Source organism: Schistocerca nitens, chromosome 4 (assembly GCF_023898315.1).
Source record: "Schistocerca nitens isolate TAMUIC-IGC-003100 chromosome 4, iqSchNite1.1, whole genome shotgun sequence".
Classification (NCBI taxonomy): domain Eukaryota; kingdom Metazoa; phylum Arthropoda; class Insecta; order Orthoptera; family Acrididae; genus Schistocerca; species Schistocerca nitens.
The window spans coordinates 191,225,000-191,252,716 of NC_064617.1; the positions used below are offsets into that span (position 1 = coordinate 191,225,000).

The window sequence follows — 27,717 nt, forward strand, 5'->3', positions numbered from 1 at the left end:
GTTCAGAGAGTTCCGGAACCTGTACAGAAAATTTGAATAGGGACCAACATAAACATCCTTTCCGCCCTTTTTATTGCTCATGAAAACCACACATTGCAGGTTATATCACCATACAGCGAGACCTTCAGAGGTGGTGGTCCAGATTACTGCACAACTGTGGCACACTATCCACAATTTCACCAAGGTACTGTTGGTCCAGACTGTCCCTCTCCTCAATCGTGATTCAGCATAGGTCCCTCAGAGTGGTTGGTGGGTCTCACAGTCCATAAACAGCCCTTTTCAATCTATCCCAGGCAAGTTCAATAGGGTTCATGTCTGGCCACTCTAGTCCAGCGATGTCATTATCCTGAAGTCATTCACAAGATGTGCACTATGGGGGTGCGAATTGTCGTCCATGAAGACAAATGCCTCACAAATATGCTGTCAATTAGTTTGCGCTATCAGTCAAAGGATGGCATTCATGTATTGTACAGCCATTACGGCGCCTTCCATGACCTCCAGCGGTGTACGTCAGCCCAACATAATGCCACCCCAAAACAGCAGGGAACCTCCACCTTGCTATACTCGCTGGACAGTGTGTCTAAGGCGTTCAGCCTGACCAGGTTGCATCCAAAAATGTCTCCAACGATTGTCTGTTTGAAGATATCGGTGAAAAGAACATGATGCCAATCCTGAGCGGTTGAGTCAGCATGTTGTTGGGCCCATCTGTACCGCAGGGTGTCATGGTTGCATGCAAGTGCGGGCCTTGTCATGGACATCAGGAGTGGAGTTGCGCAACATGCAGTGTATTACACACATTTTGAGTTGTAACACGACATTCTGTGCTGCATGAAAAGCATTATTCGACATGGTTGCATTGCTGTCAGAGTTCCTCTGAGCCATAATCTGTAGGTAGCGGTCATCCACTGCAGTAGTAGCCCACGGGCAGCCTGAGCGAAGCATGTCATCAACTGTTCCTGTCTCTCTGTATCTCTTCATGTCCGAACAACATCGCTTTCACTCCGAGATGCCTGGACACTTCCCTTGCTGAGAGCCCTTCCTGGCACAAAGTAACAATTTGGATGTGATCGAACTGCAGTATTGACCGTCTAGGCATGGTTGAACTGCAAACAACACGGGCCGTGTACCTCCTTCCTGGTGGAATGACTGGAACTGATCAGCTGTCGGACCCCTCTGTGTAATAGGTGCTGCTCATGCATGGTTGTTCACATCTTTGGGTGGGTTAGTGACATCTCTGAACAGTGAAAGGGACTGTGTCTGTGATACAATATCCTCAGTCAAAGTCTATCTTCAGGAGTTCTGGGAACAGGGGTGATATAAAAAAAATTTTTATGCTTGCATAAGGGCAACACCATGCCAGCCACAGTAGTCAGCAGTTTTTATTCCTGATGACAATGGCAGAGACAGCTGCTGAAAGCTCAAAATTTTATTCAAAAATGGCTCTGAGCACTATGGGATTTAACTTCTGAGATCATCAGTCCCCTAGAACTCAGAACTACTTAAACCTAAGTAACCTAAGGACATCACACACATCCATGCCCAAGGCACGATTCAAACCTGCGACCGTAGAAGTCGCGCGGTTCCAGACTTTAGCGCCTAGAACCGCTCGGCCACTCCAGCCAGCAAATTTTATTCAAAATGACATGGTGTAAAGACCAAGAAAATCTTATGAAGATATTTCAGTTCACTGACAATAAATTGTTCATAGCAATTACTGTATCAGAGAAAATTCCCCTAACACAACTACTTTCTAAAGTCATATACAAAAGACTTTTTGTAGTTCAAACTGCCACTTGAATTACTTCATTAAACTGTGTATATATAAACATACGAAATATTTCATTATATCAATGCTGCATCTGTAGCAAGCTGAGAATGTTTTGCCATACTGTCAGAACAGGCCTCACTATTGAATGGTGATCCAAGTAACAATGTGTGAAGTTGGGGAAAGAGATTTTAAGCATAAACGGACACAACAAATTATTAATGGAACCACATGTACACCAAACCTTTTCTTTAGCAAGATCTGTAACAGAGTAATCTACATTTTTCAACTTATTTACTGCATTTCACTGGAACTTACACTCATTAAGATTGTTTTGTAATGGGGTTCCCGTCAAGACAATGCGCCGTAGCGTTCTGATTTTCCGTAGAGCTTTGGAAATGGCTGAATTCTCATTTTTCAACAGGTGGCCTTCATCACACACTATTAGATCAGGACCTGTAGAAAAAGTTTATAATGCTTTATGTGCCACAATAATCACAAACTGAGATAATGAAACTATAAGATCATGAATATAGAACAAACAATCTGTATAGAAAAAGTTTTTGCCATCTTTATCAAAGGAAAATGCAACCAAGAAAACAAATAAATTATTCAACAAATTTGCTGGCAGGTATTTATCTCCTGTACTGTAACAGACATGTATGAAAGTGATGACAGTATCCTAGATTTTGAAACTATTAATTTTATGTGTGTCTATTGGCAATATTAAACATTTCACATTCTGAAGATAGTACTGGCTAGCAATTCTCACTAATGTTTTGAAAGCTTTTCTTACCCTTCTGACAATTTCTGAGATTGGCAGATCCAATAAGGCTATTAAAAATTACAATAAGCAACTTCACACAAGTTCTTTTTATGCTATTCCTATTTTAAAATTTTCAATAAATATTAGAAAACTGAACTTAAAATAAAATTCACAACAGTACACCTAACAATACTGTTGCTAAAGAGTAGATGTTAGTTGTAGCAGGAAAAAACAGAAGTTATTTAGTATTTTCTGTACAAATATAGCGAGTTCATTACGACCAGGGATTCATGCCCTATGGGAAAGTACTCTTGAGGCGTACAGCTTCAGTTCTAATTTTAGGAGACAAAATTTTCTGTTTTGCCTGTCAGTCAGTGAACTGAACTCACCATTACACACATTTTCACTCTTCCCATTCAGATCCGGAAATGAAGCTTACATGATCATCAATATCACTACTGCCCATTTAAACTAGGAGAACGACAATAACAAGCAGGAAGTAGACTGCTTCTAAAAATGAAACATTGGAAAGTCCCTCAAGAAATGTGAAAATTCTGGTTGCGAACTCAAACAGCCTCAATAAAGAAACAAATACCAAATGATTGTAGGGGATTATACAGTGCATAAAATAACTAACAGTATAGAAATCATTAATCATCTTTTGTAAATAATTAAACCTAACACTCATTTCTACTTATTTTAGAGCATTCCCAAGAAAAAGGAGGAGGAGAAGGAAGATGTGGGAAAGGAGGGGGGGGAGGGGGAGGGGGGATAAAACAATGGATTCATCTTAATCCACCATTACATTAATCTTGCTTTGATCATGTTGCAAGAACAGTAGGAACTGAAGTGGGGTCATGAATGTCAAGATAAGGAAAAACTTAGAGACATTGACACAGATCATTATTTATTGGCTATTACACAAACTTTCAACAGAATAGAAACTAATGTGTGGCAAAAAGTCACCCAAGGAGTGACTTCTCAGACAAAGTGAGAACAGTTACAATGAAAATATATCAAAGGTGAGAAGTACAGCTTGGAAGAGATGGTATTTCAAGTAAACTTTGGAAAAACAATATGATTTTATGTATTACTGCAACCAGCATCAGAGAAGAAAAATTAAACTTCATTGAAAAATATTTCAAAAGTTTAGTACAATGCTGGAATTCCTAGGTGGTATAAAAGCAATGGAAAGAATAATGATAACCTCTGACTCCATAGATTAAAATGTTAAGTGGTGAGCATCAACAAACAAACACAAAAATGGTAATGGAACGTAGTGATGGTATATACATAATTTCAGGAGTAAAGGTAACAAACCAATGTACATTAGTGGCAGTGAATCACTGAAAGGCATATGAATAAGACCTTTTGGATGAATTCTTTTTCAAAGCTACAGAGTGCAGACACACACACACACACACACACACACACACACACACACACACACACACCTACTTGTATGGTTATGTTGTTTTAGTACTGCATTTTGATTGTGGTGAGGGATTGTGAAAGGTGAAGTGGGCAAGGGGACAACGGAAGTGGAGAGTGGGAGGGAGGGTTGGACAAACAAACATAAACAGATATGTGCTGAGATTGATCCAAAGCTTTTTAGTTACACAGGATATAATGAACACGAACATTGTAAAAGTTGGATAAGTACTGGAAAATCACTCTTAAAGTGTAAAAAAGTGCTTGGGAAATGCATTCCTTATTTCAAAGCACTAAAAAAGGTAACCTAAGCTGAGGCAGATATTGTGGCTGGGGAAGCAATCCAGCAGTGATATTATCAGCTGTTATTTTATTTTATTCCTGCTGATGACATTTTCTAACACAGCCACAAAGTTCTTCTCTGATTTGCACATAGTTATTTTAGCTATTTGACTCTTTGTTATCACCTTCCTACACCTCCTAATTAAAAAACCCTACACTTGATTCTGAAACTGTGGACTGACCTCGAATTATTTCTGATTTTTACTTCTTGCCTGTAGCTCTCTTCAAGTGAACTGTTTTATCAGCCACCACGGATCTCTCCTCAGTTATTATTACTTCTGAGACTCAGGTGCCTGATTACTTATTAACATCCAACAAGATAACAGATCAGCATTTCAAGAAAATCTCATTCTGGAAACATTTCCTTTGTTGATACAGGGAACTCAACTGTTGACTGACTATCCCAAGTTATCTAAGGTAAACCGATTATCTGCAAGGTACTAACATGATTTGTGTGTGTGTGTGTGTGTGTGTGTGTGTGTGTGTGTTTGTTCACGTGCGCATGTGCAGTATCTCTTTTTTACCAATGTATGAAGCATTATTTAGGATGCATTTTGTGTTAGTATCGTATTTAGTGTGTATAGGTCGCCTGCATCAATTTCTATACAATTTAGCGAGCTACTGATTCATCACAACATGATCACCCCAAGCTGACAGTACTGGTACTTTCTTTGCTGAAATGTCACCAAACGATCAGAAACAAGTGAGTATCATCGCTTACATACCGGACCTGCAATGAGTCGGCTTTATTGTCACAGGACTGGTGACAAGAGTTCATACAGCACACGTTTGCTGAAGATATATTTATTCAACACAAAACAATAAACCAATACTAGATGAAATATATTCTGAGTGCAATGTCTATTAGGTGGCGGTTGCACTAACGGTGTTGCACAGTAGTTCCACTCTAACACTGTCCTGGAGGGCATACACTCCTCAGTGCCATTGCATCTACGATCACGTGATTGTGGGAGAACAACAAATGCATGTTTGGAATGAAACAAACTTCCTTGATAATCGTTGGCAGAGTGTTCTTTACAGATTCAACAAAATGGAAGTGAAAATGAATGGAGAGCATCAAAAAAAGCATTGGTGGTGAGCTCGCATTGAGCTTGGCCCAAGTAGTCTGTAGCTTGCAGCAATAGACTCTGCTTGTTGCTTTTTGCTGACCTATGCCCATGTGCACCAAACTCTTTGACAGAATTTTGCCTGTCAGCAAGTGTGAACATTGGCAGTTCCCCGATGCAGCTAACTTTTGCTAGCAGAAAGAACCTCTGGTCCTTGTACGCATTTCTGTGGCACAACTGCCATATAGCTCCCCCCTTGGGAAGCAGAGCTCAGGAGCTGCAACGAAGCACTGGCATTCAGGTTGCGACTGACTTGTGTGACAGATGTTTGAGTTTTGCAAACATCATCATGATGTCAGCACAAGTGCAATGGTGGCTTGGCTCGATTGTCAGCGATGATTGGGCAGAGGCGCGTGATGTCAGCATGAGGGATCTGCTGGGTGCACAGTGGGCATGTCCTCAAGCTGCTGGCCAGTGACAGCAATGGCAGGCAGCATTGGCTGCCGATAGCAACAAGTGGCTGGCCTCAAGGCTTTGAGTCATGCAGAAAAAAAAAGACACTGATAATAAAAGGTAATGAAATAAAGTGTTCATGACTGCACATTGTTTGGAAGGACACAAAATGTGTTAATGAGTTGCATTATTAAGAGTTCAAAGACACACTCGGTCACGAAATCATGTCATGGGATTTGATGCAATGTCGAACCCAAGATACCAGAGGCACGGAGATTATGCGAAGTGTCTACCCTCATGCGAGTACAGTGTCGTCGTAACTTAAATGCAGTTCACAGAACTCCAATGCACAAGCCCGGCAGTCCGGAGCTTGATGGGTAAGAACACAAAAAATGGTAATGGAAATTAATCTTCCTTCAATGCCCTACATGGAAGATCCACAAGCATGTGAACGCGAGTCCAGGAGCTGTAACGGATAAGCAGCCTGTTACGCGGGAGTTGGTGCCTGAAGTTAGATTGGAGAAGATATGCTGAAGATGCGGTCCACTGGAGACATGTTTATAGCAGGAGGCAGCTAGGGCATTGTTAATACGCAACATGGGCATTTGAAATGGACACACCTGCCAGAATGCATCATGTCGTCTCCTGGCAGCTGTAGTGGGGCTGGCCCGGTTGCCTGAGGTAGGTGTGGCCTGGGTGGCTGAGCAGGCTGTGGCTGTTCCAGTTGGCATGGCAAGGTGGGGCTGAGGCACACTTTTTGGCGTGATGACAGCTGGTGGTATGCATGCATCATTAGCGGCCACTGGTGTGGGCTCTGTCTGACTGGTGGTGGGAGAAATGTCATGTGTTGACACGTCTTCTGCTGTACCAAAGAAGTGAACGGCAGCCAGAATGGTCAAGAAGCAAACAGCATTGATTCAGACAACTGGTGCCTTTGTTGGCTTGTTGTTGCACTTGATGTCAAGTACTGTCTCACTGCAGGTGATCACACAGTGTAGCCCTGAGTAAGGTGACTGAAACGGCAGCTGTAGCACGTCACTGCATAGTATGACATGTGTACAGTGCTGTAGATTGGGATGTACAAATACTTTGCTGGTGTCATGCTGGGTCTGCGACTGTGGTCGGAGGTGGGTTATTGGTTTCACTCACAGGACGAGCAGCAGCACCAGCGGGAGTGCTTCCATACAGGCGGCATTGTGGCTAAGTTAGGAAGGCTTTCAGTGTTCAATGGAGCTGCTCAACCATGCCGATAGACAATGGGTGGTAGTTGGTAACCACAAACTGAAGCAACATGTGTGGACAGTGTGCAGTCAAACTGGCAGCCACAGTCCATTGTGACGTGACTGGGGCAGCTGAAGCATGCCATCCAGATGTTGACGATAGTGGTGGTGTCCACTATGGGTGCCTCCTCTGGCCTGTGAGTGAAGCAGTCCACCACTGTCGGCAGATAACACTTGCCTTGGGACAGAGAGCAAGCCTTCAATGTAAACATGGACAATTGCAAAGTGGTGGTCATGTCGCGGAAGGTACCAATGGGTGGATGAGTGTGCCTCCCTACTTTGGCATGCTGGCATGCAGTTCAGGTGCATGCCTATTGGCAGCAGTCTTTCTGTAGTTCTGGTCAGATGAAACATGCAGCCATGAGTGACACAGTGGTGTTGACGCTGGGGTGTGACAGTCTGTGGAAGTGGTTGAAAGCAATGCACTGGAATTTTTCCAGAAGGATTGGGACAGTGATTCTGACATCTCTGTTACTCAGTCTGGTATTGATTAGTCAATGTGTTTGTCGTTCTATAGTTCACAGAGATTGATTTTGAGATTTTGATAACGTTAGATGATGTCAGTTTGTGCTATGATGCTTACTGTAAGGAAAGAATACCTTCATCTCTGTGATTTCCATTCACTGTCACACCCTACTTCTCCCTAATCTGCGACAGGATGTTTGAGCATTTCTGAAAATATTTTCGGTGAGACTATCAGATATGCAGATTAGAGTGGTGATGATAATGTCTCTCTTTTTGTTGCTAGAAGAACTACATATGTTTTTTCGTGTTGTGATATTTTAGAGTGTGGTACATACACCAAAAATTGAAATGTACTAGTCATACAAAGATTCTATTTCAAGTGTCTTTTTTGGCAAACCATATCCTAAAAAAATGTGTCAGAAAATCCAGAATTATTTGCATTTTTCTGGCAACCTCTATTTTAAACCAGAAAATCTTTCTAATCCAAAAAAAGAGTATAATCTGGTGGATGTACCAGTATCTAGAACATAAATTCCAAAATTTTTTAAGTGCTTGGCAGGGGGATTATTGTACAAGGATTGCCTTTGTTTGGTACCACTTGTGCCAAAAAAGGCATGATTTGGTACATAACTGTACATGCTCTATGAAACAAAACATAGCTATGACTGGCCATCTACAATCTATCAGTTGGATTGAGAGTTTGAGACTCTTCCAGTATGTATATTCTCAACTGGTCATATCTCCCATAACACAACTTCTCAACAAAGTGAATTACTTGACAACACACAATTCCTCTACTTCAGCTTGCAGATCTTCTAATCAAAACAATAATGGATACATGTGGTACACTGAAGTTGTCCAAACAGTGTAAGGGGATATGGCTGCCTGCAGATGAGGAGAAGTGTTTCTAATGAAATGGAAGGACACAAAAGATGTGCATTTATCAACTATTCACAATAACGACATGATTACAAAGAAAGGGAAAATTATTAGGCAACCTGTGGCAGTTTTTATTAGAACCACAAAAGTGAAGAATTATAATAAATGAGTCAAAACTTGAACGACAATCAAAATACATTTCTAAAAGGTTAACAATCATTTAAAAAAATTGAAACTTTTTAACAGTGCTCCTTCTAAAAGTGGTCAATTGAAAGACTGACGGTAACCATAAAAAGGGGTTGAAGGTAACCATTAACCCACAAAAATACTTTTTTAAAATGATTTTCACTTGACAACTCCTTTTTTTATACATATAATCAGTAGGCAAACATATCTTGTTGACAGTTGATCCAATTTTCAGAGCAGTAGTACTATTACAAAAGTTTTGAGTCAATCATACTTCACAAAATTTAAATGTTGTAGTCAGTTATGATCCCTGTATACTCACCCAGCAAATATAGTCATTTAAATAGGTAAGTTTCCTATAAGTCATACTCTTGATGAATGTTTCCTATCAGCCATATTCTTGACAAACATATGGATTTGGAATTTCTCACCTGAGTGTGAATGAAATACAGTATGGAAAATTCTCGCAGAATGTAAATAATTTAGGAGTAAAGAAGATCACTCACCAAACAGCAACTAGACACACAATGCCACGACTGCAGTTTGGCAGGTGGACTATGGTGGGGTGGAGGCTGTGTTTGCATTTCGGTGAGGTGGAGGCTGTGTTTGGGTGGGGTGGAAGCTGTGGCTGGTGTATGGGTTAGATATGTAATACACAGGTACCAGAACTGGCGAGGTGCACCGCATGGTGATGATATTGAGGCACGGATTGAGAGTGGGCGACAGGACAGACCGAGGGGAAACTGCTGAGTAGAGCACAGCAGCCACTGAACTTAGGGATGTTACGTTCAGCAGCATGTTGCGCCACTTGTTCTCGGTCACAGTTTGGCTATACAGCCTGGACAGCTGTGGACAGTGTGTCTACAGTGAAGGAAACTGCCTTGCCCACTACACTGAAGATCTCATGAGGGCCTTCACAGAAATTCATTACCCTCCCAAACCTAGTCTGCCAACAGATTTCTCATGCCATATCATAGCACACCCCTAATCCTTCCTCCACCAGGGTGTATACGTGGACAAGAAAAAAAAATTCCCGGATTTCCCGGTCAAAAATACACTTTCTCCCAGATGAAAATACATTTTTTTCTTTGTTAATTAACAGTATACTTTTCCTCAGAGCTGTTAAACTTAACAATCCTTTCAATGGTAGTGGTTTTATACACCGGCTTAGAATTTCCCAACAGTTTAAAAAACGAAACTCAGGGGAAAAAACACGTTTTGGAAAGATGTCTGATGTGCAGCAACATGTACACTGCATATTTCCATATTATGAAAGTATAAATTCGAATTTCCACCGAACACCGCATGTTACTTTCCGAAGGATTGAAATCAAGATTCCGATGCGCTTTTGTAAGCCAGTCATAGCTCATGTCAAGCGATCTCGCCAGCCGATGACTGCGGATATTCAGAGCATAGGACATGTGATGTAGTCAGCCAATAGCAACATCACTATTAAGAAATGCAAACACACAAATAGGAAAAGGTAATTACTATACATAGTGCTGGTACAAGAAAAGAAAAGCTTTCACATATAATATAGGTCTCTAAGATTAATAAGCTGCAAGAAAAGCTATGCTGTCACACATAAAGTTGACCTTTTTTGTGTGAGTTACACTTTTAGATACATCACACAAATGTGCCAGTAAATTTTTTAACGACATAAATGTCTGATCCTTTGAGCTCGAAAATATTCTAAATGGTAATCCTCAAACATCTGATTTTTGAATGAGAGTCAAACGCTCTGTGATTTTAGAAACTCATCGGGCATTCGAGCACAGAGTTCATCTCGCGAAATAAGAAATTTACTTTGAAAGTAACCTTTGCAACATAAGTTTTATATATATATATATATATATATATAATATATATATATATATATATATATATATATAACTTAAGTTGCAAAGGTTACTTTCAAAGTAAATTTCTTATTTCGCGAGATGAACTCTGTGCTCGAATGCCAGATGAGTTTCTAAAATCACAGAGCGTTTGACTCTCATTCAAAAATCAGATGTTTGAGGATTGCCATTTAGAATATTTTCGAGCTCAAAGGATCAGACATTTATGTCGTTAAAAAATTTACTGGCACATTTGTGTGATGTATCTAAAAGTGTAACTCACGTGGAATGTTTCCCTATATATATATATATATAAAGAAAGATGATGAGACTTACCAAACAAAAGCGCTGGCAGGTCGATAGACACACAAACAAACACAAATATACACACAAAATTCAAGCTTTCGCAACAAACTGTTGCCTCATCAGGAAAGAGGGAAGGAGAGGGAAAGACGAAAGGATGTGGGTTTTAAGGGAGAGGGTAAGGAGTCATTCCAATCCCGGGAGCGGAAAGACTTACCTTAGAGGGAAAAAAGGACAGGTATACACTCGCGCACACACACACATATCCATCCACACATACAGACACAAGCTTGAATTTTGTGTGTATATTTGTGTTTGTTTGTGTGTCTATCGACCTGCCAGCGCTTTTGTTTGGTAAGTCTCATCATCTTTCTTTTTAGATATATTTTTTCCACGTGGAATGTTTCCCTCTGTTATATATATATATATATATATATATATATATATATATATATATATATATATATATATATATACCATTCCTGTTTCATTGCTGCAATATTATTTTGCAGACTTTAAATATGTCTGCTTGTGTCTGTATGTGTGGATGGATATGTGTGTGTGTGCGCGAGTGTATACCTGTCCTTTTTTCCCTCTAAGGTAAGTCTTTCCGCTCCCGGGATTGGAATGACTCCTTACCCTCTCCCTTAAAACCCACATCCTTTCGTCTTTCCCTCTCCTTCCCTCTTTCCTGATGAGGCAACAGTTTGTTGCGAAAGCTTGAATTTTGTGTGTATATTTGTGTTTGTTTGTGTGTCTATCGACCTGCCAGCGCTTTTGTTTGGTAAGTCTCATCATCTTTCTTTTTAGATATATTTTTTCCACGTGGAATGTTTCCCTCTGTTATATATATATATATATATATATATATATATATATATATATATATATATATATATATATATATATATATATATATATACCATTCCTGTTTCATTGCTGCAATATTATTTTGCAGTAGCGAGATACAGTAATATTCTTCGTTAGAGTATTGGTTCTTACCAGTCAAAGTTACAAAAATTTAACTGAAAACTAAATCATTGATAACTTCCCGGAATTCTAAAAAATTCCCGGGTTTTTCCCGGTTTTCTCCCGGATAAAAAAATTCCTGGGTTTTTCCCGGATCTCCCAGTTGTCCCGGGTCATATAAACCCCGTACACACCCAATAATCGGCTGCAAAGGAGAGACATCCTTGTCATCTGTTATCACCTTACACTGGAGCAACTGAACCATATCCTTTGCCAGGGCTTTGATTATCTGTCATCACACCCTAAAGTGAGGGACAGCCAACCCAAGATCCTTCCCACCCCCCCTAAAATTATATATCACTACCCACCCAACCCACACAACATCCTGCTCCATCTCTATGCCAGAGAGAGAGAGAGAGAGAGAGAGAGAGAGAGAGAGAGAGAGAGAGAGAGCATTTCATGTAAATTATTTAAATGAATGATAGCTGCACACACATCTCAAAAATATTTTTATAAGGCTAAATATTAGTCTTTTACACATTTATACCTGACTATTTATTTCAGATATGGATATAATAGAGGGAAACATTCCACGTGGGAAAAATATATCTAAAAACAAAGATGATGTGACTTACCAAACGAAAGCGCTGGCAGGTCGATAGACACACAAACAAACACACAAAATTCAAGCTTTGAAAGAGGGAAGGAGAGGGAAAGACGAAAGGATGTGGGTTTTAAGGGAGAGGGTAAGGAGTCATTCCAATCCTGGGAGCAGAAAGACTTACCTTAGGGGGAAAAAAGGACAGGTATACACTCGCACACACACCCATATCCATCCGCACATACATCATGTGCGAACCTCAGAGACAGCGAAAGACCTGGAAGAGCAGTTGAACGGAATGGACAGTGTCTTGAAAGGAGGATATAAGATGAACATTAACAGAAGCAAAACGAGAATAATGGAATGTAGTTGAATTAAATCGGTTGATGCTGCGGGAATTAGATTAGGAAATGAGATGCTTAAAGTAGTAAATGAGTATTGCTATTTGGGGAGCAAAATAACTCATGATGGTTGAAGTAGAGAGGATATAAAAAGTAGACTGCCAATAGCAAGAAAAGCATTTCTGAAGAAGAGAAATTTGTTAACATCGAGTATAGATTTCAGTGTCCGGAAGTTGTTTCTGAAAGTATTTGTATGGAGTGCATGGAAGTGAAACGTGGACGATAAATAGATTAGACAAGAAGAGAATAGAAGCTTTCGAAATGTGGTGCTACAGTAGAATGCTGAAAATTAGATGGGTAGATCACATAACTAATGAGGAGGTATTGAATAGAATTGGAGAGAAGAGAAATTTGTGGCACAACTTGACTAGAAGAAGGTATCAGTTGGTAGGGCATATTCTGAGGCTACAAGGGATCGCCAATTTAGTATTGGAGGGCAGCGTGGAGGGTAAAAATCGCAGAGGGAGACCAAGCGATGAATACACTAAACAGATTCAGAAGGATGTAGGTTGCAGTAGGTACTGGGAAATGAAGAACCTTGCACAGGATATATTAGCATGGAGAGCTGCACGAAACCAGTCTCTGGACTGAAGACCACAACAACAACAACAACATATGCTATTTATTAGTAATGGTACCTGACACAAGTGTATCTTAAATGTTCTGTGAAATATTGTATACATGCAAACTACTATAGTATTATTTATTTACTAAGTCTATGCTCTATGCCCATATTGGAGCACTAGGATCAGTCGATATACACTTAAGTCTTGCAAGTAAGATTTGGATTTCACCTTCCTCTATTTCTCCCAAAACTTTTTCATTTTTTGATGACCTAACTGCTCTTTCTGTGACAGTTCTGGTGTACTGCAGTGGCAGCTCCTGCAGAACTCTCATCAGTGTGCTACAATGAATATGCTGCAATGTGGTGACCTACTGCTGTTTGACTTATAAAGGTAGTAATCATAACTAAATTCAATATTTTAATTTTACATATACAAAGTGTGGATTGAGTAGCATGGAGAGCTGCATCAAACCAGTCTCAGGACTGAAGACCACAACAACAACATATACAAATGAATTGTTCAAATATATTTAAATTTTATAATTGCAAATGGGTAGTGGGAAGGAGGTGGGGAGAGGGGGGGGGGTGTACAGTAGCAACAGGAATCAAACCCAAGCCAACGAATTGCCAGTGCACTTGACCATCAGGCATGGAGTCATTACATCAACTGCTCCTCAAACATCTCTCATAATATGACCTGGTGCTGTGAGCAATGTGGCACTAATAGTGCTAGAAGGGGTGACATCATCAGAGCATGCACAGTAGGAAACAGATTGTCGCATCTCCTCTCTGAGTTCGTTGTATTGCAGCTGACCATCATTTCAGCACTCAAAACTGGTTTCTAGTTATTGTGGAGAGAATGCTACAAAACATGTTTCATCCATTTTTAACTGCATGCCAGCATTCAAAGAGATATGGCGAAATTTTAGTGCGACTTCCAGCTTGCTTTTGAAGAGAAATGGCATAATTTCAATGTGATTTCCAGCTTGCATTGGAAGAGAAATGGTATAATTTTAGCGTGATATTTACAGTGTGCTATGGCACATTAGCACGTGATAACGGTCTGCCACTGGTCTACTGTTTTTGTTTAAATATTTTTAGTATAAAAAATATTAGCAGAAGGATACATTGCTACTCAATATAAAGATGAACGGCTGAGTTGTAGACAAGCACAAAATGTCACCTTTACAGTGAGCAGCAATCTATCCTTTTCCTAATATTGTTGATATTACAACCTGGAGTTTCCATTATTGGTTTTTAATATAAGCCTCATGTCTCTATTTCTCAGAATTGTCTTTTCCTCTCCATTTCCAATTTGGCTTTTAATATAAGCCTCATGTCTCTATTTCTCAGAATTGTCTTTTCCTCTCCGTTTCCAATTTGTTGCACTCTTATAATTAAGTCTTCTAAAGCATCCTGGACCTCACTGAAATAGTTATTCTTGGTTTTAATTTTCCAATAGTAATTGAAGAGTGGAGAACCAAATCGACAACAGATAAACTACAGAAGGTAAACAGAAGAATCATCAGAACTTGTATGTGCCTGTCGACAGCTCAAAGCTTTTGCTATTTGCTGAGTGGTCTCCTTTACTCCTGCATCATTTAAATGAATGAAAGTTACACAAACTTCTCATAAATATTTTATATAGCTCTATGTTGGTCTTTTACACATTTATCACTGACTATTCATTTCTACCAGGTGCAGAAGTATGAAACCAGAATTTGATTGCAATAATTACATGTCTGTTATTTGAAATTGATAAACAATATTTTATTCAAAATAATCTCCATTGTTATTTATACATTTCCACCACCTCTCCAGCAGGCTATGAATTCCACGCCAAAACAACAGTTTTTCTTTTGAAGCGATCCAGTCAGCGAGCCATTTTCATACAAATTGAAGCGTTGCTCAGTGAGAGTGTGTCCCAGTGATGCAAATGGATAATAATCATATGTAGCCAAGCCTGGAGAATAAGCTGCATGCCCTAGTACTTTCCAAATGAATGCAGCAATCATTTCCCTGATCCGTTTTGGTCTGTGTGACGGGACGGTATCATGGAGCAATATGACTTTGTGTTGCCTTTTTCCATATTCCGGTCATTTCTCACACAATGTTCAATTCAAATCGATCGTTACTGTTGGTAGCGATCAGTGTTAATGATTTCACCAGGTTTTAGCAGCTTATAACAGATGATACCCTTATGATCCCACAAAAACCAGAGCATTGTCTTCTTTCCAAAGTCTTGCAGTAGATGTTGATGGTTTGCCTGGGTTTACCCAGGATTGACAATGGTTAGGATTCTCAAAACATATCTGTTTTTCATCACCTGGCACTTTCTGTTGGTGAAACTAATTTCTTTTGTATCTGCGAAGCAGTGTTTCACAAGTGATCTTTCGATTTACTATCATTCAGTTCATGTGGAACCCATTTTCCCACTTTCTTCATCCATAGCTTTCAAATGAAGAGAAATGGCTTTCTGCATCACATTCAATTGTTCTGCAAGCTCCTGTTGAGTTTGAGTATCATTTTCATCCAATAAGGCCTGCAATTTGTTGTCTTCGAACTTTATCGGTGGTTTCTCATGCTCGTCGTTTCTCACATAAAAATCACCGTTTTTGAATTTTTTGAACCACTCAAAACACTGTGCTTTTGCAAGAGCATGTTCGGCAAATACTTTGACAAGCATTCGATGCAATTCTGCAGCAGTTTTCTTCAAATGATAACAGAAAACAAATGCTGTCCGCAAATTGTAGTTCGTAGGCACGAAACTCAACATGTTTAGGGGTTTGAAACAGATACTGATATATGAAACTTGGGTTGCTGTGTGTTGACATTCTTCGTCAGCCATTACAGGTAGCAGATGGCACTGCAGACACAGTTTCGTGGATCCTACACTAGCGGCTAGCATCATCTATGGGGAAATTCGAGTTCATACTTCTGCATCTAGTATTCAACAATTCTTCTACAGTACAGAAGAAACTGTGAGACAGAAGAAACTTTCAAATGACAAGAGCACAGCAATCAGTCATCCTTATCTTGCAAGTTTTATTTGGCAAATCTAGATTTCAGCTAGTGCCTCAGCCATTATCAATGCTAAAAAATACAAGAAGTACATAGTCAGGTGATAGTATGAAAAGTTACTCACAGTATCAATGCACGTTCTAGTACATCAGCCGCCTGTTCTTCCGTTTTCTGTCACAGTTCGTTCAAGACTACTGTATAATGAATACAGGCTTTGCGGAGAACACAACGGTTGGCTGTATGGCGCCCTCTATATGAACTTCATCATATATAACACTCAAGTAAAATTATTTACACTGCTGTCTGACTATTAGCACATTTAACAGTAAACATAGAAAATATAAAGATCTGGATTCACTCCTTGTGAGTCAATTGCTTTGTTATTCTTTAAAACACATATGTAACATCAGATTGGTAAAACTTTTAAAAAATCTTTACAAAACACAAGGAGGCACATGCTGTACGCTGCGACTATTTGCAACTCAGTTGATTTAAATGTTTTTTATCTTTTTTACTATTTTTCTCTTTATTTAATCATTGTGATGGGTATGTGGTTCCTCTTATTTACTGAATAGTTCATAGACAGCGCCAAATATCACCAAGATGGGTAGTTGGTTGACTTGCCATTCCATTATGGATGTAGGAAGTAGTAATTCTGTGCCATTTCAAACAGATTTTGATTATAAATACAATAAAACCAATATACTGAGTTGCTGTTATTAACAATTTACATACATCTAAACTAACATACCAAGTAGAAAGTTCTGTAGGTTCAATGTTATAACCATTGTGCTCATACGGTATTATGTTAATGGCTGCTACATATTGGCAAGACAACAGAAGCTACTTCGTACCCCCCGGGGTCAGGCCATTCACTGCTTCCCAGTAAGAAGTTTTAAAACAATTCCCAGAACTTTCCATTTTTCATAATGATCTGATCATTACTCAGGTTGCAGTTGACATTTTTGCAATGACAAAAGATCTCCAGCTCTTCTAGGAGGTTGAGGAAGCTGCCCTTCTGACACTTATAAAGCAACCTCACAACAGGTGTCAAAGTCAGTAATTTATGTTTTGTTGTAAGTAAACGAGCAGCCATACTTGATTTCTCTGTGTTATCTTTTCAACCCAACATGACGTCCTCCCCGAAGCTAATTTCTAGCCTCCTTCCCATTTGGCCAACGTAACACACCCCACAGTCTGGGCAATCAATTTCATAAACTTCAGGAGCATGAAATACGTTATTTGTATCTACAGTATACATCCTACGTTATTTTAGGTTCCAAAAGTCACTGTCACATTGTACTTAAATGTGGTAACAGTCAGTCAGAAACGTAAATAATTTTACTTGTGTTTTATTTTGTGTCATTTCTACATAAATTTGAAGTTTTTTTTACTAGAGACCATAGCTGCTTTCCCTGAGTGCTATACATTACGTAGTTCATATAGAGGGCACCATACAGCCAACCGATGTGTCTTGAATGAACTGTGACAGAAGCAAGAAGAATATGGGGGCTGGCGTACTAGAACATGCATTGATACTATGAAATGGTGGTATGTAATCTAATATATAAGCCATATAGGTTATGCCACGATTTGTAACTTCTCATATTATCGCTTGACTATGTACTTCTTGTATTTTTTAGCATTGATAATGGCTAGGCATAAGCCAAAATCTAGATTTGCCAAATAAAACCTGCAAGAAAAGGACAACTGATTGCTGTGCTCTATAATTTGAAAGTCATATCACACTCGTTGAGTGCACCCACATTCCTAATGGAAGGTAACTTGAAGAAGCAACTTTAATCTCAAATAAGAAAGCCACAAGAGAAAGCAGAACTTAATTTAAACAAGCCCACACCCCACCAACCTAAAACAACAAATCTCTCTCAATGATTGTCAAATTCAAACAATTGTATTCTAACAGACGCCACATGTTTTATTCTGTGGATGGACTTCCGAAAAATTTAATAGCTGTTGTGAAGTATTAGTTGATACTTCTAACTGCTTAAAATCAGATGCTTACAAAATGTACATGTGTTGCCTCAACAAATTATGTAATAATTACTTTTATTTGACTAATTTATGTGAGAAGTTTCCTCAAAATATTTTAGTGTTATGTTGAGAGTCAGCAGCTGATATGTCACTAGGAGCCAAATGTTATGCCCTTGTTGCTACTGATAAATGGGTGGAAGGTGGCCAAAGTGATCTGTCGCAATAGGAATCTGGACACACAAGCAAAAGATTAGTTCACACAAGTACCCTTTAAATAAATATATTGTACTCAACTTATGCAAAAGAACTGCTACACTGGTGACAACTTGTGGCAGCCATTGCTAGCTATAAGCAGATACCCGACATGGCATGTACCTATGTAAACTAAAAGTTTACCATTAGAGCTAACTATGAACATTTCGGTGTAAATTCAGCACCAGCTAGTGACTAGAAATAATCATGAACTAGCAGACTGTTGTCCAGGTGCCCGCCACTTGTAACAACATCCTGGTGGTCTTCAATGGCAGATGGGCTGGAGAATCCTCACGGAGGAGTTGTTCAAAGTGTCGCTCATGATGCCCCCTGGAATCTTTGAGGCACTGGCTCTGGTACCATCGATAAGCAACAATACTACATTTTGCATATGAAAACAATGAATGGAAAATGCAACATATGTTAATTTACTGACATCTATAAGAGGCAATCTAGATGCTTGTTCCCAGTAGCATCAACTACACTGCACGTGTTTTACTGGCAAGCCCATATGCATCCTCCATACAATCCTAATTTCTCCTTATGCAATTTCCATATTTTTCAAAAAAAAAAAAAAAAGGTTCAAATGGCTCTGAGCACTATGGGACTCAACTGCTGTGGTCATTAGTCCCCTAGAACTTAGAACTACTTAAACCTAACTAACCTAAGGACATCACAAACATCCATGCCCGAGGCAGGATTCGAACCTGCGACCGTAGCAGTCGCACGGTTCCGGACTGCGCGCCATATTTTTCGAGCCCTAAAAAAAGACATTAGTGGCTTCTGATATGCTTCAAAGAAACAGTTGCACCCTTTGCATAATCACGTTTCCGTAGTCAACCGCAAACATTTTTTCACGAAGGCATTGACCTTCTTGTCTCACAGTGGGGAAAATGTATTACCAGTTATGGCATTTATTTTTGAAATAATAAGCAGTTTACTTACTTTTATTCCACCCCCTTCATTTTCACCATCCATTCAAAAATATAAATAAGTTCAAATATCTTGGTGAAATTGTAATCCAGATCTCAAATAAGAAAGCCACAATAGAAAGCAGAGCTTAATTTAAACAAGCCCACACCCCACCAACTTAAAACAACAAATCTCTCTCAATGATTGTCAAATTCAAACAATTGTATTCTAACATATGCAAACAAAACAACATTTAAGTTTTACTAGTCTAGGTTCTAATAATACTGACATATAGTAGAAAAGTTAATTTTCCACATTCAGACTGTATGATCCAGATTGCTGATACACCACTTCGGTAGACAACTGTAGCAAGTGAACAAATGATCAGTTGACTGATGAAGTTCTCTACAAGAATCCAAGATTAAAAAAAAAAAAAAAAAAAAAAAAAAAAAAAAAACGAAGAAGAAAGAAAGATCAATTCAATGACCTAATGTAAGATGAGTAGGTGCCCTTTGTAAACATGCAATACCAACACTGTCATTCATAATGGCAGTTTTGTTTGCCCCCCCCCCCTCCCCCTCCCCAAATGACATGTCACATACAATTGTGAAATCATTAATTTAACATATTTTGCTTTCTCCATTCACTGTTGACAATCACAAAAATATTTGGGGGGAAGCTTCTCACTTAGTCAAAAAGTATTCATTGCACAAAGGAAAGTAAGCCACAAAAATGTGCCCTTTGTGGAAGTTGCTTGCGTATTGTTGCTACAATGATACCTCATTTGGTTCTGTTCCACATATATACTTTCCTTACCACATCATGTCCTGCAACACCACCACGTAGCATTTTTCTCATGGTGGGGAGTGGTCATAATGTTTCGGTTCATCAGGTCTTATCAATAGCTATCTGTGTTTCAAGCCAATAAAGTAAACTTGCAGTTTTTCCAGGCCATAAATTAAAATTTATCTATGGTTGAAAAAAACTGTTAATCAATTCACTGTTGGGTGTTGCTCTCACCTGGGTCAACAAGGATATTGTGAAAGTTCTCTTTCATCTGTTTTCGTGCTTTTAGCTTCTCATTTCCAGCCAGATTTCGATACATTTCATACCCCATCACCATTACACCACCTTCTTCGTGCCACTTTTTTAACTGGTACATGCGCTCATAATTTTTCTTGTATCTGTAAGTTAGGAAATAAAACTTATTTTTAATTAACTTATTCTGGCTAATTACTTAATACACATAACAGACTAACTAAATAGACAAAAAATAAATAAATTAATCAATAAAATAAAAATGCAGCTGTGTATGAATTATCAACTAATTCTTGATGGCCAATGAGCATTTGGTTCACTATTTACATTCCTATCCTTACATTTTACCAAGGGCCAGTGATAGAAAAAGTAATTGCACAAAATAATGCCATAGCTACAACATACACAAAACAAACAATACCTGTGGTGTGACAAGACTACACCAAAGATATCTGGATTTAAGGAGACAGTATGGAGCTGATATTAAAGTAAATAAAAAATGGTTCAAATGGCTCTGAGCACTATGGGACTTAACATCTATGGTCATCAGTCCCCTAGAACTTAGAACTACTTAAACCTAACTAACCTAAGGACATCACACATCCATGCCCGAGGCAGGATTCGAACCTGCGACTGTAGCGGTCACGCGGTTCCAGACTGAAGCGCCTAAAACCGCACGGCCACAAGGGCCGGCAAAGTAAATAAAACTATGACTAAGTGGTTGCTCATCAACAAAAGTCTGTAGAAGCAAAGTCTTCTCTAATTCAGTAAATTAAATCTAAATACATTTACCAATATCGGTATGACAAAAGGAAGCTTAGGGTTTAACATCTTTTTGACAGAAATGTCATTAGAGATGGAGCACATTCTCAGAAAGTTTCATGAATGAAGAAGGAAATTGGCCATGCCTTGTCAAAGGGACCACCCCAGCATTTGCCTGTAGCAATTCAGGGAAATGGAAAACTTAAATCTGGATGTCCGGACATGGATTTCAACAGTCAAATGGCTCTGAGCACTATGCAACTTAACTTCTGAGGTCATCAGTCACCTAGAACTTAGAACTAATTAAACCTAACTAACCTAAGGACATCACACACATCGATGCCTGAGGCAGGATTCGAACCTGCGACCGTAGCAGTCACGCGGTTCCAGACTGAAGCGCCTAGAACCGCACGGCCACACATGCCGGCAATTTCAATAGTCATGCGCACGAATGTGAGTCAGTGTGCTAACCACTGCACCACCTCACTTGGTGACAAAAGAAAAATAGGTTTTGAAACAATATCAATGTTGAACAGGGAACAAGATTATTACTTAGTGCATCAACAGTTATGAAAAGGATAGATTGTTAAACAACATAAAGACAACAAACACACATCACACAATGCAATAGTTGCAGTCGGGCCAGAGCGGCCTGCGATGTGCATGAGATATGCCTGTGTGTGTGTGTGTGTGTGTGTGTGTGTGTTCGCGAGCGTGCGCATTGTTTTATTACTTAGTGTGCTTCAAGTAGACTAATTCATATGCAACAACTACATCCTCCTTTGTACACACAATTTGTATTTAACAAATTTATTTAGCAAGGATACAGACTGTCAGTTCTTATCTCCATTGGTATTTGATTAACTATTAGAATCTGGAGGAATTTAATTGCCTCTCCACCTAATACGATCACAGTCAGTTATGGAGGCAGCTAGTACAACACAATCACATTATCATGCGTGTCAGAAAGATGAACTATATTCGAGAACAGGTCAGATGAGAGTTCTGTACACAGTCCTCTTTATGAATGAATTACACTTCATTACAATATTATGAAAAGAATGGCTGCCACTCATCAAATAGCAGAGATGCTGAGTCACAGATAGGCACAGCAAAAAGAGGTTGGAAAGTGAGCATTTGGCCAACAAGGCCTTTGTTGAAAATAAATAACACACACACACACACACACACACACACACACACACACACATACGGCACACGGCACATGCAAATGCCTCAGCTGCCATAGACTGTGGCCATGTGTTTGTGAGTTGCATAAGCACGTGTGCATGCGCTCGCATGTGTGTGTGTTGTCTATTTTCGACAAAGGCCTTGTTGGCCAAATGCTCACTTTCCAACAGACTTTTTGTCATGCCTGTCAGTAGCTCAGCATCTCCACTACATGGTGAGTAGAGACTGTCCTTTTCATAATACTGTTACATTCCATCATGGATTATACGTCGTCAGTATTACAAAAGGAATCTAAGTCCGTCATTTATGTTCCTCACAACCAGAGTTTGTGGTCATTCCACTTATGTCACTCTGAATGTATACCCCAAAATATTTTACAACTGTGACCGATTGCAGTGATTCCATAGTGATTCAGGAATCATTCAATATTTAGGTTTTTCACAACTATTAATGACATTACATTTGGTTATGATGAATGACAGCTGTCACTTTTTATACTGATAACCAACTCCAGGTCTTGCAGAACTACATCACTCTTGTGACACTCAAAATCGACACCACTGAACTTCCCACATCATTTAAAATCTAATTTATAGGTACAATTTATGATATCCGTTCAATCAACCTTGCTTGCAGGATCACAAGCTTGCTTTGTTTCTGATAATGTTTTTCCAATGAGCACAATACATTGAGTTATTTTTATTTAGATAACTTCTGTATAATAACATACCTAATTTGGTGATAGTTTTCAGGTATGCACTTTGTTTTCTCAGTGGCAGTGCAGAACAGTATAAAAGACTTTACAAGAAAAGGCATCAACTTGGGCCACTTAACATACAGGCACCTGCGTTCAATGGATGCAAAAGAGAAAGCTCAGATCCACATGACTGATGCTTTCAGAATATATGTATATTCTTACATATACCTTTCTCAGTCTCCAAACAAGTTGTCATTTATAGAACACCATATGTCCCACAATTCAGAACAATCTGATGTCCATTAGTTTTCTCCTTTTTAGTTCATGATATGACTATTGCTCAGGGTCCATGAATGTATTATTTAAAAACCAATAACCTTAATCTTGGCTAAAACAATGAACTCATGGACGTGTTCTCACATATAGCTCAGGACCATTTGTCTTATCACAGTGGGCACTAATACAGGATTTGAACTCAACTCATGTAAATTGCAAGAAGACCTCATTACACATACATGCTTATTGCTCCTGACTTCTAAGATTTTTTTATCTCTTTAACATAAATGGTACACAAATAATATTTTCTCCCTGAGCTAAAACACACACATTTTTGAATACTTTCCATATGAAGAACCTGACTTGAAAATAATCTACCAAAAACTCAAAGGACAATTACACAGGAGGAAGTTTACCTTGTCTCTCTTTTAAAAAAATCATATCCCTTTTTCAATCTTTTCTTCTCTGTCACAATCTCTCACATTCAAATGTTATTAACAGTGTTTTGAAAGAATAGAAAAGTTAAGCATTGACACTGATGTTCCAGATTATTACTACTGATGTTGAATTTATAAGTGTCATCACAATGACTACTGCAATGAGCAATATAAAACAAAAGAGGGCATGAGAAACTATGTTTATGAATTCTGAAATACCTAGTTTTTGGTCTTATATCATAGCATCGGTCTAGCCCACATGATCCAGTAAAGTAAATACTGATATTTGACTGAATGACAGGTTCACTTCTATAAAAACATTTATTTTCATGACTAGTTTTGGCACCTGGGTTCACAAGGTCACAACATGACTACTGTTGTAATAAATAATTGAGCATTTAATGGCCTGGAGGTCAAAACTAACTGAAAATCAAAAGCTTTTATGCAACAGTAGCTCCAGTTAATCAAAGTGACAACAGTTCTATGTTAATCAATGTAGCTACAATGGACATTTGAAGAAAATAACAAAATAACAAATAATATTTCAGAAAATAATGTACTTACTTGGTAAGTTCGTACACTTCTATCTCATCACTATCAGGCAGATCCTTTAGCCAAATCTGAAACTCATTCACCCAGTTCTTGATTGTGCTGTATGGGCATATGATAAGAACTGCCTTCACAGAAGTAGCAGAGTTACACAAAACTGTGTGCACCAAAGCAACAACCTGAAAGTGCAAGACCAAAAATTAGTGCAGAGACAATACATTGAGTCTACTCATTCAGGCTTTGGTATGCTGTAACACTAACATGACAAGGCAAGCAACCGAATTTACCTGACTAAAAGGCAATCCAGAATATATAAAATGAGCCCTTTTTCGATGAGGCACCTTCAAAAATTTTTATTTTTAACCTATTCCAAATCAAATTGACACACTGTTTCAAAAAATGGCTCTGAGCACTATGGGACTTAACATCTGTGGTCATCAGTCCCCTAGAACTTAGAACTACTTAAACCTAACTAACCTAAGGACATCACACACATCCATGCCCGAGGCAGGATTCGAACCTGCGACCGTAGCAGTCGCGCGGTTCCGGACTGAGTGCCTAGAACCGCTAGACCACCGCGGCTGGCACACACTGTTTCACTGATATACAGATTTTTCTTACAAGTTAACAGTATCTATTGTACTGTAAACAACTGTGGTATTTTCTTAGACAAATTATATGATGCTGATGCTCAAGATGTTTTTATCAAATGCTGAGTGAAGCTGCTGCGCTACTGTCATTTTGCTTCATAATGTAAATCCCTATCTTTTCATCACTGTCGTGCACCCCCTTGTACTTAATTTGAATTCTATGAAAATTGCTCTTTATCTACAGTGCCTTCATTTGAATGGTTTCTTTAGCAATCAGGAAGTCTAAAATGCATTTCTCTCACACATACTGATCAACCTGCTGCAAATTCACAAAACCTTCCCTGATTTGGTCTCCTGAAAGTGTGGTATGCAGCTCTGGCAATCCTTAATTTTTTACTTGTTGGTACACATGCACCTAACATTACACATCTTCAAGTTTTCAAATTTTTACTTTCAAAAAAGACGTATCAAAGAATTTGCATTAAATTTTGCTTGAAAAATGGAATGAAATGCAGTACAGCATTCAAAATGTTGATTGTGGCTTTTGCCGAATCTATTGTGAATAGCACAGGAGTTTATGAGTGGTATAAATGTTTCAAGGAGGGTTGAGAAGACGTTCAAGACAATCACCACCCTGGACGCCCTAGCACATCAGTTACTGATGAGAATGTAGAAGAAGTAAAGAAAAATATATCTGGAAAATCGACAAATCACCATCAGAGAGGTTGCTGATGATGCCGGCATTCTTCTGGCTCATGCCAATCAGTTTTCTCATATGTTTTGAGCAGAAAACCTTTAGCAGTGAGGTTTGTTCTGAAATTGTTGAATTTCGACCACAAACGAAGTCGCGTAGGCATCGTTCAGTAATTGCTGAAAGAAATCAACAATGATCTGGAACTTCTATAGAAGGTTATCACAGAGGAGAAAACATAGGTATACAGATACAACATCAAACCAAAGGCCCAATTGTCCCAATGGAAACTGACTGAAGAGCCAAGACTGAAAAAAAAATTTCACAAGTTAAATCACATGGAAAGGTTCTTCACACTGTTTTCTTAGACTATAAAGGGCACTGCATCACTAGTTCCTGCCTTACGGTCAATAAAGAATACTGCCTGGAAGTTATGTGCTGTTTGCATGAAGCAATCTGAAGAAAATGACCAGAATTGTTGCAAAACAACTCATGGAAATTGCACTGCAATAATGTTCCTGCTCGCACCTCAATAATTTTTGTAGTTTTTGGAAGGGAAAAGAAAAGAAGAAGGAGAAGAAGAAGAAGAAGAAGAAGGACACAACAACATAATGTTGCTCCAGCCACCATACTTGCCAGAAATGGCCCCGTGACTGTTTTCTATTCCCGAGACTGAAGACAATCACGAAAGGGCATCATTTTGCCACCACTGTTGAGATAAAAACAGAATTCCTGAAGAAGCTGAACACCATAACAAAACATTAGTCCCAAAAGTGCACCCAAGACTGGAAAAAGTGCTGGTACAAGTGTGTTTTATCTGGGGGGATTACTTTGAAGGGGATAAAGCTGATGTTGTGGAATAAATAAAGATACTTTAAGAAAAACAATAATTTCCATTACTTTTTGACCCCACCTCACTTGTATATTCGCTTCAGTAACATCAAATTTTCTTCCTGCAGCACAGTTATTTGTGGTCTCTGCTCCATGAGTAACCATTATCTTAAAATTACTAACATACTCTCTGCATGAGCAAACTGTGAACTACAAACTCTTAGGATTATGTTTAACAACAGTTACGGCTGTGAATTACATCCATTATCAATAGCTATGATCTACTGTCCTTACAGCACTAAGCAAACTGAATTACAACAGTATGCTATCCTCTCGGCTCCCTAGTGCTGAATCAGTAGAAATCTGAGCAACCTGAGTTAACAATGCACTTCATAATTTGTTGCCAAACTCAAAAATCAACAGTGTTGTCAAGCAATAGCTGCTCTAATACCATTGTTGAATCTTGCATGTCACCTACTCTGCCACATTTTGAGTGTTCTGTTTGAACATATTGGTGTTGAATTAATTCATCCAGAAAAATGTGTGATATTGTTGAGTATTTCTCCATTTGTAAAGCAAGCTCAGTTCTGAGAGCCTATAGATGGAGGTGAATTGCAGTTTAAAAAGTTGATAAAAAGAGAAGAGCAAGTTACATGGGATGCATTTTCGTGGTTGGCAGGACAACAAAATCTGCTAGCCACCAGCCTTACCACATACAGCCAAGTTGGTGCCAATGAATCTCTTCTCATCTCACCCTTCCACAATCACCAAATTAAATCTGTGCATGACCTTAACTACCAAACCTTCATGTGATGACCCCTTGTTAACCTCAGCAACCAAAATTTTTATCTGCAAACATACAAATCCTTATATTTTTTCAAATGATGAATTTAGGAAAAACCTCATCTTATAAATGTATTATGTAAGTTTTCATTCAGCAGCAAATTGCATATTTGTATCTAATCTGGTGCTACAGAGAAGTCAGAATACGGGACGTAAAATTACTTATGATAATGATTACAAAAATCTCACACTGTTACTTACTGGACATGATGCACACCAGTTTTACATCAACTGAATTGATTATGTTAGCAGCCAACAATCTCTCATCTATTCTGTTATCACTAATAACACAGCATAGTGAAGCAGTTGGTAATATAGAATGAT

The 27,717-nt window shown here is 38.8% G+C and overlaps 1 protein-coding gene across 2 annotated transcripts in view; it reads right to left on the reverse strand.

The window, feature by feature from the left end:
* Nucleotides 1-27,717, reverse strand: part of LOC126251334 (transcriptional regulator ATRX homolog) — a 500,398-nt gene that overhangs the window by 174,255 nt on the left and 298,426 nt on the right. For both annotated transcript variants that reach the window (XM_049951680.1, XM_049951678.1), the window contains 3 exons: nt 24,454-24,617; nt 20,509-20,672; nt 2,084-2,221 (listed from right to left, as the gene is read on the reverse strand). In XM_049951680.1, coding sequence (XP_049807637.1) covers nt 2,084-2,221; nt 20,509-20,672; nt 24,454-24,617 — 466 coding nt within the window. The remainder of the gene's footprint in view (nt 1-2,083; nt 2,222-20,508; nt 20,673-24,453; nt 24,618-27,717) is intronic.